The sequence below is a fragment of the Gavialis gangeticus genome, unplaced genomic scaffold, assembly GCF_001723915.1.
Source record: "Gavialis gangeticus isolate Ggan-Ray unplaced genomic scaffold, GavGan_comp1, whole genome shotgun sequence".
Classification (NCBI taxonomy): Eukaryota; Metazoa; Chordata; order Crocodylia; family Gavialidae; genus Gavialis; species Gavialis gangeticus.
The window spans coordinates 56,492,109-56,505,397 of NW_017729032.1; the positions used below are offsets into that span (position 1 = coordinate 56,492,109).

The 13,289-nt window shown below is 42.2% G+C and overlaps 1 protein-coding gene across 1 annotated transcript in view; it reads right to left on the reverse strand.

The window, feature by feature from the left end:
• Positions 1-416: 416 nt before the first annotated feature.
• The window catches only part of ALG5 (ALG5, dolichyl-phosphate beta-glucosyltransferase), a 59,786-nt gene continuing 46,913 nt past the window's right edge, over positions 417-13,289 (reverse strand). Inside the window, exons 9-10 of the mRNA XM_019524737.1 lie at positions 4,246-4,331; positions 417-1,692 (exon numbers count right to left, since the gene is read on the reverse strand). Of these exons, the coding sequence (XP_019380282.1) occupies positions 1,580-1,692; positions 4,246-4,331 (199 nt within the window). The 3' untranslated portion in view covers positions 417-1,579. The remainder of the gene's footprint in view (positions 1,693-4,245; positions 4,332-13,289) is intronic.

A 13,289-nucleotide genomic window follows, 5' to 3' on the forward strand; every position in this document is an offset into this window, starting at 1 on the left:
TATATGCAAATGTAAGATGAGGGGCTTCCCTCCCCATGCTGATGGGAGGAAAAAACCCTCATCTTGTATTTGAGCAAATATGGTATTAGAAATCAGATACTGTCCTCCTCCATGCTGCCTGCAGATCACTGAAAGCATGAGATGCAGACTTCCTGCTCCCACTTCTAGCACTCAGCCTTTAGCTATAAATCAGGAAATGCTCACCTGCTCTGTGGGAATGGCATGCACACAGTTCAGCTGCATCCCTTCACGACTTAGTAACGGGTAGGCAATGATACCAGTGCTACCTACAACAGTCACTTACCAGAACCAAGCAGCTACTTCTGTATTCCAATTACTGCAACAACCAGTTACATCATGTTTTTCCAGAAGTGACAGAGATGCACAGAATACCAAAGAACATGAAGACTGCAAAGTAAAACTGAATGCATTTATTAAGAATTCATTTAATTTCTGCTTCACCGTACAGAAAACTGAGGTAACTCTAACAGAAACAGAACCATCAAATTGTATAACACTTTAAAAAGAGAGAATAGACAGAGTCTAGCTTAAAAATAGTTGCCGGTATAATTATGTGCTCCCATTTTCTTTGCTTTAAACAAGTTTATGCTCAATAGATTTTTCCAAAGTAGAGAAATTACTACAATTTTCAAATGAATATGTTTGGCAGCTCCACTTTGAAGTTATGTTCCAAGAGAGGTTAAGGCATTTTATCAACAGAAAACCTACCCCTAATAAAAGGTCTTTATAAACCTAGTTGGAAATTCATAACAAAAAGGTGACCACACAATGTACAGTCCTCTCTAACCCTAGATATCATTCTTTTACACCCAAAACTCCTTTTCCCTATCCTTGCTACCACAGGTGGAAGTTTCAGTACTCACAGTATCTGTCTGAAAGGACAAATCAAATGAATGACACAACATTTTAAAATGAATCGTGCTTTCTTTTGGGACTTTTACAGTCAGTGGAGACAATATGAACTAAGAGCTCAGACAACCTATTTATATTGCAGACAAGAACAACTGGAATGTCAGAAGGTTGTCACCAGTTTTTGAAACTGCTTTATGCGCATTACTTTTATAGTAGCAGCCATGATTTTAATTAAATTAAATACATATAATTCTTATCTGTTCCCAGTTCCCAGTTGGCACTCATCTATGTGTTTTCAGCTACAACAGAAATATTTGGCTTTGGTCATCCAAAACAGACATGATAGAACATTGCACTTCATAGGATATGGGCCTTTCAATATGCATGGAATTCCACTGCAGTAATAGGAATTATATGTGTACAATGAGATGACTGTGTCTTTATTTGGGTGAGGTAACATAAGAAATTTAAAGCTGCTAATAAAAGGCAACTGATGCCAAGATGCAAAAACTCTTCTTTTTGAAGATGTCCTTTCTTTCAGAATAGCTCAGAAACTTGCTAGTGTTGGCAATGTTATAAAATATTATAAAAATGCAGTACATAAGAGCAATGAAGAGTTACCTCAGCTTCCCTCAACATTTCACTTCATTGAAACCGCTTTCACGTTCCATTACGCAATATAATGCCTTTGGAGAATGTATATAACTTAATTATATTTCCTTGTTTCAAGCTGCCAGGCACCAGTCAAATATCGTAGTCGTATAAAAAGAAGATCCCTGCCCATCTGCAGCCAGCTCCAAAAGGGAACCAGCTTAGAACCTATGATAAATGAAAGAGAAAAATCAGACACACAATAATAATAATAAAAAGCATAAAAGTTAGCATTGACAATATGGCATTGAAACAGTTGTGACCATTCTCAGCTTATTCAGTATGATTTAGATCTTAGTTTCAATAAAAATCTTCAGTAGAAAAATTACTGCTTCATTATATTTAATTTATATTTGCAATTATAGCAAGAGCAGGGCACAATTTTAGGTCAGAAATAGCAGAGTAACTCAATCGAAGGTATAGTAAAGTATGTATGCAATCTCACTGTTGACTCGGAGATCAAACCTTTTTCCAGCAAATAGGCTTGAAAACTGATCAACAGTAATTGTAAGAATGTGTCCAAGTACCTCAGGAAAGACAGTACATGCATATCTTTCTCAAGAACTTTAGAGACTAACTTGTTTGGAGCGGTATAAGTTTTTGTAGATGACAGCCATTCATAGCAGCTGGCAAAATAGGCTGTCACCTATGAAAACCCATGCCTGTCTAAATGAATTAATCTCTAAGGTGCCACTCTAGCCTGCCTGCTGCCTGATTTCCGACTTACGTGGCTTAATATCTCTGTCTTAGGAGTACTATTACAAACCCATTAGTGTCCAAGTACGCTAAATTCCAAGTTTAACTAAAGCTTCCTCAGTAGGGATGGAAGTCATGGTAGGTAAAATCAGCTTAATGTCTCAGAACCAGTGATTCTGTTTTTCTTTGTTTAAAAATTACAAATTCTCTGATAAAAATCTCAAGTTCTTTGATAAAAACTCCAAAATCTGCAATTAAAATGAAATGCCATTATAGATACAGGTTTTGTTGAACACAATATTTCATTGATATATTTACAATTTTAAAGCAATTTTGGAAGTCTACCATAGCCTTAATCACTGTAATAAAATAAATTCTAAATACATATAAAATTTGGCATTTGATTTTGGGTTTATCGTAGAAAATCAGAGCTCCCCCTGCCCTCTTCACTCACCAGGATTCAGGTCCAGGCCCCTTACTCCCAAGTCACAGCCTCCCAACTACGCTGGTGCCCCTCACTTCCCACCTATAGCTCCCTGGCTCTGCTGGTACCCTTCACTCAACACCCACAACCCCCCCAGCAGTGCTGGAGGGAGTCCCCAGCCACCAGGGCTGTTGGCCAGGAACCTGGGTCTGCAGCCCCCTGCCCCCCAGCAGCAGCCCCTAAGCCCCAGCTGCTGCCCAGGGAAGGCAGCAGCTGCTGTGGCAGAGCAAAGCATGGAGCTTGGCTCCCTCTCCCCCACAGGTGGCACAACCAGAGCAGAGCCTGTGGAGGGGCAGGTGCAGGCTGCTCACTGCGGGTTCAAGCTCTCTGCCCTGCTGCCAGGGCTTCTACAGCCTGGTAGGCGAGACCCAGCACAGCACAGAGCAGGACTAGGTGGAGAGGCTTGTGGCGCCACTGGGAACTCCGCACTGCCATAGTGAAGTGCCCCCTACCTACCTGGCAACAGTAGGGGGCAAAACTCCATGCTGCCATGCCTGCTGCTGTTGGGTGGGCAGTGTGGTGGTATGGGGTTTGTGGCGGCAGCACTGGACTTCCCTGCCCCACTCTGTCCTTCCGTACTGGGTCTCACCCACTGGGCTGCGGAGGCCCCAGGGGGAGGACAGCAGGGCAGGGAGCCCGAGCCTGCAGCAGGCAGCCTGCCCCCGTCCCTGTCTGAGCACAAATCTAGGGGGCACGTGCCCATCATGCCTCTCCTGAGAGTCTAAGCAGTGGCAGGGAGACAACCTCTCCCCCATCCCTGCCACTCGCAACCCTATCCTGCTCCTTGTCCAGGCCCTGTGGCCACATATGACCTCAGGCCACAAGCCCCATGGCACCACCCTGGCTGGGCAGCAGCACCAACACTGCCTTCCCTTCCTCTTGAGGCCTCAATTCCCCCCCCCCCCCCCCAAGATTTACTTGTAGGCCGTTTGCATGTATGCACATGCATATGGCACCCCTGCCTGACCGCCCTTTTTCCATTCCTTCCAGCCTCTTGCAGGCTGGAAATCTGCCAACCTGCAAGGGGAAACATACCAGTTCCCACGTTTTTCTCCTTTAAAGAAGAAAATTCAGGTTCTTCTCCTCAAAATTAGAAAATCCAGGTTTACTGTGTTTTTCCATCGTGAATGGAAAATCTGGATCCAATGCTTATACTAGAGTGCCCCCCCCCCCCCAAAAGGCATTATAAGAAACCTGAAGCAAAGTCTAATGGGATGCTTGAAGTACAGCAAGAGCTTTGGAGCCATTGCAAGGAAAGAAGGTTGGAGGTGGGGCCTACTTGGAAGTTGGCCAGCTTTACATGCCTTCCTTCACAACTGGATAGTTGCAGAAGGTAGCACAGGGTGGAACTTAAGAGACTAACTGGTTGAGAGAGGCATAAGCTTTCATAGGCAACAGTGTAGATGTAAGAAGAAAATTCAGTGAAAAAGGTTCTGCCTTTCAGTCTGGGTGAAGTATTTGATTTACAGAAGAATGATACCCAGGTATTTATTTCTGGATTACACACCCACCAACACCTAAAGTGTCAAAAATGTACTTGCCTTCAATTTCAGTCCAGTTGACAGCAACTTCTGCTATAGGTATTTTCAAGCGCTGAGCAATGTAAAGAAGTTCCACATCAAATGCCCTGGAGTAAAAATAATAATAAAAACCCTCCCACTGATATTCATTTTCAGAAGAAAGACTGTCATGGCATTAATTAATCTTTAGCCTGGTGTAATTCAGTATACAGTTCTGAAGTCTATGCTGCTACACTCTGAAGGTCAGATGCAGATGAAAGGTCACGTAATTATATAGCTGAATGATTCAGGAACCAGCCAGGGTACAGATTACAATACTTCACTGCATCCTTTCTTTCAGTGTACATGTCAGACAATGCTCACACCAGCATTCAGACTTCCCATTTGGTCTCCATAAAGATGCAGACTTTTTTAAAGCCTGGAGCCATATAGTGTGTGCAACACAACCCTACATCTTTAGTGCTTTCTCAGGTTTCCACTGTGCCTGAAACCCTTTATGCATTTCTTGATGCAACCTTATGCTGACTTGATACTCCCTCCTGGCTTTCTTTGAGTAAAAGCAAAATCAATGTTGAAGCATAGAAGTGATCTGAGGAAGCACAGAGAAATAGTGGGGACAGAGGAACAGTTGGGGGAGCATATTAACAACTGAGTTACAGTCATCAAGTCTATATTTTTTCCTGGAAGGCTCTGCTCAGAAGAAAACTAACATTAGAACAGTAGAGAAAATTGTAAGCCAGGAGGGTAGTTACTGGCCAAATTCATGTAGTGCTTTATTTAGCAGTAATAAACCTCTTGCTAAATATTTTAAAAACATCACTCATTTCTTCTTCCCATTTGGGCAACAAAATGAATCTGCTCAGAATTCCTCAGGCCTGATTTTCACTAGTGCCACATATCCACAGTTCTTATTGGTGTCAATGAACTCCATTAATTTCTCTTTTCAGTGATAATCTTAACAGCTATATCTAGAAAAATCACCTGGGTGCCTATACGTAAACCAATGCTTGATTTATAGATGCCAGGCCCCAAACCTCATCCTAAGCCTAGAGTGAGGCCCCTATCCTCCCTGTACAGGGTATGGTGAGAGTTAGGTGCCTCAAAAGGTTGATCAACAAAGCCTGCATACAAAACAGGAATCTGCCTAAAGGTAGACATTTAGAAATGCTGAACACAGGGCTGTGCTTCTCTCTGGAACTTCAGCATAGAAGACTGGACTACAAGCACAAGCTTTCATACACTTATTAAGATATCAAGCCTAAAATCCTTCCCCTTAAAGGTATGAGACTACATATATTCTTTGAAAGGACTGACCAGGACTTGCCACCATGTTTTAAAAACTGTGGGAGGAGGAGGTGAGAGAGTAAACAAGAAGAAAGATGACACTGTAGCCTACTGATGAGGGAACTATGGTAGAAGGCAGGAAGTGGGGAGTCCTGAATTCCAGTCTTTGCTCCAAGGTTGGCTTATACATTTTATATTAAACACACCCTGGATGAAAACAGGAACAGTTTTGGAAACAAAAACTGGAATTCAGATCCCTGCCTCCAAGGCTAGAGCACTCATTGATATAGGTTGTAGGGATTTCCCTCTTAAAATCACTCTTCTGGCCCCATAAAGCTTACGTTCCTTTCTGCTTAAGGGCCCCACCTAGTTTCTGAATCCCACTGGATTTAGGCAGGAGCTGGACACGAAGTTGCAGTCTTGGGCACAAGCAGAAATGTAGGTATCTACAGAACTTTCAGGTCAAACAGGGTTTGGGTTTAGGTGCCTTTAGGGTTAGATGGCATCTGTTCATCAGTGAGTGACAGCAGATATTGCAGCTATCCTACTAATGGGTGGTGCATTTTCTCTTGCGTCTGTCGAGACTGATGTCAGACATGCAGGTACTGTCACAGTGGTCATAGGTATACATAGCATTGGGGCTACTGTACTGACAGGCTGGTTGCTTCAGTCACATTCATTGTAATTTGACTAATCATTTCTCATCATGATGTTGTACCCACAATTGAGAAGGGAGCGCCCACTTTGTCCTGTTTCCTGCTATGGCCTCCCAAAGATTTGGGTTGATTCCAAAAGCCTTCAGTCCTGCTTGCAGACATCTTTAAAGCACAGTTTTGCGTGCCTTACTCTTCTCTTTCCACCTGCAATTTGCCAATATAGGATGTCTTTCAGGATGCACCTATCTTCCATCCTGTGGAGATGGGTAAGCCAGCATACGCACTGCTGTTTAAGTAGCGCACTGACGGTTGGCAGGTTGCTTTGGCAATGACCTCTGTCTTGCCACTTGATGTCAAGGATGCACCATCAACAGGCTGGGTGGAAGTTGTTCAGCTTCTTTTCTTGATATGCATATGCTGATCATGTGTCACTGCTACACATTAGGACACTGAAAATGCAGGCTTTGTACACAACCAGCTTAGTTTTGATTGTAAGTTTTGTATTGTTCCAGACACTTCTGGAGAGCTTAATGAAAGTGACAGCAGCCTTTCCAATATGCACATTTAGTTTGGCATCTAATCTTGTGTGAAGGTATATGCCTTCCTTCAAGTTATCAAAAACAAAGTGGAGCAGCATAAAGAAGATGATCCCAAAGAGTGTGGGTGCCTGAACACAACCCTGCTTCACTCCACTGTTTATCTCAAACCTGTCAGAAGTTGAAACATCACACTGAACTGTAGCCTGCATGCTTTCATGGAAGAAATGGATCATCCTGAGTAATGTTCAGGGGCATCCAATTTTTACCAGGATCTTGAACAAACCTGATTTGCTAACTGTATCAAAAGCTTTTGTCAGGTCAACAAATCCTAATTACAGTGGCTTATTTTATTCTCGGCATTTGTTTTGCAGTTGGCGTAAGGAGACTATCATGTTCATTGTTGATCTCCCTGCTCTGAATCCACATTGTGATTTTGGGTAGACATGGTCAGCAAGTTGTTGCAAGCATTTCAGCATGACTGGAAAAAGCCTTGCCTGTGATACTGAGGAGAGAAATGCCCCTATAGTTGTTACATTCACCCCCGTCTCCCTTGTTCTTGTACAGAGTGATGATTCTTGCATCACACGTGTCCTGGGGTACATAACCATCCTTCCAGCAGCACCCTAGGCGTTAATGAAGATGGAGTAGCAAGCTAGCCTTCCCGTATTTGAGAATCTCAGCTGGCATGTCATCCTCCCCTGGTGCTTTTCCACTTGCTAGAGAGTCTATGGCCTTGCTAAGTTCTTCAGCTGTAGTTCTCTGTCTAGCTGTGCCAGTATACTTAGAGTTGGAAGCTGATCCAGTACATCTTCTGAAATGTTTGTTTCATGGGAGAAAAGCTCGTAATGTTTGACCCAGAGTGACATCTGCTTGTTTTTATCACTGATTTTTACTTTGCCACCTTGAGACTTGAGGTGGGGGTGACTTAGTTACAGCTGGGCCAAAGGCTTTCTTTAGGCCATCACACAACTCACAGGTTTCCCGCATCTGAGGCAAACTGCATCTCTTGACACAGGTCAGTCCAGTACTGGTTTGCACAGTGTCTAGCTCTTTTCCGTACCATTACCCTGGCATGCTTCAGCTTAGCCTTGGAATTTTCTGTTGGATTCTGATTGTGTTTCAGATAGGCTGCATTCTTGGCCTCAACAAGTGGTAGTATCTCTTCCGAGTGTGCCTCGAACCACTCTTTCTTTTTCCTAAAAACTTCTGTGGCTGTTTCCTGGATGGCTGCTTTTAGCTCACTCCAAGTTCCTGCAGTATTTGCAGTTGTTGCTTTCATAGATATAGCTAGCTCAAAGGTCCTTTGAAAGTTGAGGCACTTGCTTTGAACTTTTGTGCTGTGTATATTAATTCTTGGCTGACTCTTGTGCTTGAGTTTATGCAGTTTTTTTGGAATTAATTTCACTTTGCTGACATTAAGGGAGTGGTCTGTGTCACAACCTGTACTGTGAGAGGTGTGGGTGTGAAGCACACTGGGCAGGTCTTTCCTCCTGGTGATCATGAGGTCTAATTGATGCCAGTGGCTAGATCATAGGGGTCTTCATGATACTTTTTGAGGCTCTTTGCCCACAAAGTAGGTGTTAGTGATATACAGGTAGCTTAAGGTGCAGAGTTCAAGAAAATATTGGTCATTTTCATTCATTTTCCTGATGCCATGATGTCCCAGGCAGGTTGGACAAGAGTTGTGATCTACATCCCTTGTCCCCTAGGAGAAGAAGCCTCTCTGTTGATGGTAAGCATTCAATGACTTGGTGCAAAGCATCACAGAAATTATCTTTATCATCTGAATTTGCCTGTAAAGTTGGTGCACAGGCACTAATGATGTTAACAAAACCATCAGCTGACTATAGTCAGAGTGAGATGATGTTATCTGAAGTTATAGTGGGGGGTCTCGATGGTTTTGACCAACTTGTTGAAGATTTCAAATCCAACCCCATGTATCTTTTGTGCTCCTGCCTTCCCAGAAGAAAGTGTAGTAGGCCTCATGAATGGAGCCTAAATTGGCCAATCTTGTCTCCTGCAAGGAAGACATGTTGATGTTAAGTTTTTGCAGTTCTCAATCAATCAGTATGGTCTTCTGGACATTGTCCATCATCTGTAAATTGTTTTTCATGCCAGGACACAAGGTCCTGACATTCCAGCTTCCCAGCAGGAAGGTTTTAAAGTTTCTTTTCTTGTTGCCTGGTACTTGATTTGCCTTCTGCTTTTCAACTTTTGATCTAGCTCCACACACCAAATGAGACAGACAGAGTGTGAAGCCTGGGTTGCTCACAGTAGACAGCAGGGAGGCTGCAAGCTGCTGCACTGAGGTCTGTGAAGCTCCAGACTAGCTCGTTGCTGGAGGCAGTTGCATGCATGCTTCTGGGCAGATGGCGGGGAAGGGACCTGAGCTGCACTGCCACAACAAGGATCAGGCCCTTTGCTGCTCCTCTGCCATCTGCTTCTGGCACACCAACATCTTACAAGTTGAGGCTGGGGTGTTTTTGGTACTCTGCTCAAAAATGTTGCCCACCTCTCATGCTGTTTGAAACCTCTTAAGGATTGGCTCCCACAACCATTCTTTAATAGTATAGAGCAAGGCTTACTCATTTCCCTTAAAATGGGGAGAAGCAGTGGTGGGGGAGGGCAGGGGGTGAGGGGACCTTTATACAACAGGCTAGTGGTAAGAGCACTTATCTATCCAGTGGGACGCATACATAACCCTCTTCTCAGACCTTGGGGATCTAATTTTCTCACATTCCTAACTCCTAGCCAGGCTATCTATTTTGTGATTGGCAGCGCTCTTGCCACACCTACTGCCGAAGCTGCTCCTCTGTGTTGCAAAATATACAAGATTAAATGACTCAGAGAGGACAAGAAGGTAACTGCAGCCTAATGGCTAGGATACTTGCTAAGCAGAGCTGAGCCGAGCCCCAAGTTCCAGTCCCTGATCTCAAGACTGTTTCCTTACTTTATGTTAAAAAGTTATTGAATAAAACACAGAAACAATACTGGAACCCAAGAATCTACTGTACTGGTGAGTGCCCTAACCTTGACACTAGTTAAGCTCACTCTTGTTTTCTCTCTGTGGCCCAGTTAATCTTGGGGAGTTCTTTCAGCACAACAGCATAACCACACAGGAAGATGGAGTGTACCCTGAGCCAAAACACCTTATGGTTTAGGGGTCAAAGCACTTTCCAAGGAAGTGGGAGATGGGGATTTAAAAAAGCTTAGGAAGAAGAGGGCATTGCACCCAGGTCTTTCACTTCCTGGACAAGGACTCCAAGAATAAGGCTATTCTATAAAAGGTGGGAACTCTCTCTTTTCTTGAAAAGCTCTACACTGTCAGCATTTGATAGAGGTATTGGGAAACAGATGACTATATTAAGCACCTCAAGGGACCTGCTCGTTCTGCTGTCTACTTTCTAGATCCTGGTTGGGGTCAAGCATGAGCTAAGTGTCTGCCAAACTGGTATACTGTTGATGAATATACTTCCAGGCAGAACAAGACCAAGTAGCAAGGCACTTCCAGAATTAAGTAGCAGCTGAGCAGAGCTTTTTGGGATCAAGTTTGGATTTAGATGCTCAGGTCTGTAGGATTCTATCTTTAGCTGCCATAAATCTCTAATAAATTAATATTAAAACCCAGTATTTAACTATATATATAGCACCAAATTCAAAATATTCTGATTTCACATTTATGTAACTGAATTTTAATTCACCTGTAAACATTTACGGAAAATAGATCAAGAACAAAAATATAAGCATTCAGTACTTAAGTCAACTGTTAATTTCTGTGTCAGTCTAACAGACCAGCAGCATTTCTCTTCCAGCATGTAATATATAGAGACCTACCTAAATTCTGGTTTTTGCAGAAACTGCAAAAAACAGCATTGTCCATGATTGTTGGGAAATTCGACACTGGCTGCAATTTCAACAACAAAAAAAGCAGTAATGGTGTATACTGTGTGAAGGTGCCCTTGCCAATCAGCAGTGAGGGGCAGGGCAAAAAAATGGTAGGGACAGACTGAGTGAAGGTGTCCTCTGCCAATCAGTGGTGAGGGGTGGGACAGCTGTGAAATGCCCACAAAATCAGCTGTGTGATGCGAGTGGGCTGCAAAAAACCCTTTGCTTTGCCACAATTTACGTGGGTCCCTAGTAATATAACTAGCTTAAGTAACTTAAGAAAAAAATGTAGCTATATAGAACAGCATCACGTCTTCAGCTGTTCAAGTCAGATGTACATTATCATTCTTTCTTATTAAGTGCACTATTAGTTTAAATTAAAATCTACATATCAATCTATATGAAAAAAGGAAAAAGACTGTTGAAGGTTATAGCATTACTGGAACTTTACTTGATCTCAGAGGGGATCAGGTCTCTAAAAACACGCTTTGGCAAACCTCATCTTGTCATTTTCACTTAACATTTGGCATATGAAACTAATTAATGGTCTCACATGCTCCTGAGAAAATGGATATAAATAATATTTTATTTAAAAAGCTCTTCTTTTCATTATGTACATATTGTTAATTCTTTAGTTTCCCTATTTCATAGCTATGAACTGCTTAATGAGTGTTTTGCATTAATTTCTTTCCTAGTTAGACTGGGGCCCTCTCTAAGTTCTAAAACAGCTCAGAATCAGAAGAATATAGATGCAACTTGAAGTCACTTGAAGCTTTCATTCACTGTGGGCTGCAAATTGAGTGTTATGCCTCTTAGAGGAACAGCCCAGAACGTTACCTCTGCTTTTTGTAGTATTTTCACAGCAGCTGGAAGAAGTGTGGCCAAGAACAGACCTCTGTAGGTTACCAGCTAAGTTGCAGAAGCTATTTCTCTCTTTCCATTCCAAATCACCCTCCTTTCAGAGAAAAGCCTACATGACCGAAATGTATTTTATAAAATTATACTAATTAACAAAATACTGAGACATATATATCCAGGTATAGACAGCTACTGTCCTTTAAAACCAAGGCATTTAGCACTGGTCCTTTGACTAAACACCCATCCTTTGCCTAATCTATGCACTAGAAGAGGACATTTAAACTTATGGTTCTCCCAGCAACTGTAACTCAGCTACCCTGTGCATACAGGTTGATATAGAGCTAATGACATCACCTTGTGTTGCAATAAAAAAACAGAGACAGCAGGGTTAAATTAACTATAAAAACCACTGGGTTACAATAATGTGTATAGTTTTTGTCTATATAACTTAGATCCTCTCAATAATACTAACTTTGGGGTAGGAAAACAAGGTCTGTTGAGCTACCAGAAAAAGTTAAGACAGTAGAGGAATTTTTTGTCTAAATGTGTCAAGTTGGTTCCAAGTGACTGTTATTTTGTATGGTTTCATTAAAAAAAAGCACTGGGTATAATTTTATTAAACCTATGTAATTACTTGTGTCATAATTTCTTTTACTAAGATTTCACAAGTCTGCTGCTTACAGAAGCTTACGCTACCGACCTCTGATTTAGTCAGTCCGTAAGATGCACATCTACCCTGCCTTTTGCCTGACTTCAGATTAACACGGCCAACTACCTCTCTCCTTTTTTTTACTAAAGCATTTATAGCTGTATCACTTGGGTTTTTTTCCTGACATTTTAAATCTGTAAGCAAAAAAGGTTGTATTAATCTTGACTAGCTCTGGACCTGATTTTTACTTCGGTATGTCATAATACTAATCACTTGCTTAGTGGACTAAAAACTTTAAGAGCCATGGAACATTTAGATGTCTGATGAATTTTACTGTAGTAGCAGGTCTAAAAACGGCGTTCTGTAAATTACATCAACATAGTTAAGAGAGTTCAATGATCATCTAAGAACTGCTGAAAATGTTATCACTCTATACAAAACGATTAATGAAATGTCAGCACATGCACATTGCTATCCAGCTTGAATGACAGTAAAACATTTTGGGCGAATTCCAGGGATCAAAGAAGTAGACATTGGCATTATTTGAGCAGAGATTATGCACGTTTCTAGACGTGACAATTAACATGTTTGGACTTCGAAACACTCTCCTTCTCCCAGACTCCCCCTCATTTTAAAGGAAAAGGATGTGTATGGGAAACTGCTGCACTACTTTTCTCTTTTCTTATTCCATTTATGCACATGTCTACAACAAGACATAATAAGCAAACCTGCATTTCAGCATGTTCAGCAATCCTGATAACATCCAGCTTTATATTCTAGACTCAGATATTGTAGTGGAACCCAGGGGCTTTCTGTAATCATAATTTATAAGGGTGAGTTAGCTGAGGCTTAACCTGGGCAAGACACATGACACTGGCAGTCTGGAGGAAGTAATTGAATGAGCTGGCAAGCACAATATGCATACTCCTGGTTGACAGAATGCACCTATCATTTGGGACTAAGATTCACAACCTTGGAGCTTCATCAGAGCTGTGGCTGGCCTGGGAAGATCAAGTAGAAAACTACAGTTATGAACTGCATTGTAATGTGCTGACTAACCAAATCATACTACAGCAGAGCTGTCCAACTTCTAAGTGACTGGGGGCCAAATGCCCTGCAGGCCATACCAGCAGGGGCTGCTTTCTCATGTGTTGTCAGGGAAAGTAATGGGCCCCGCACCAGGCAGACACCCTC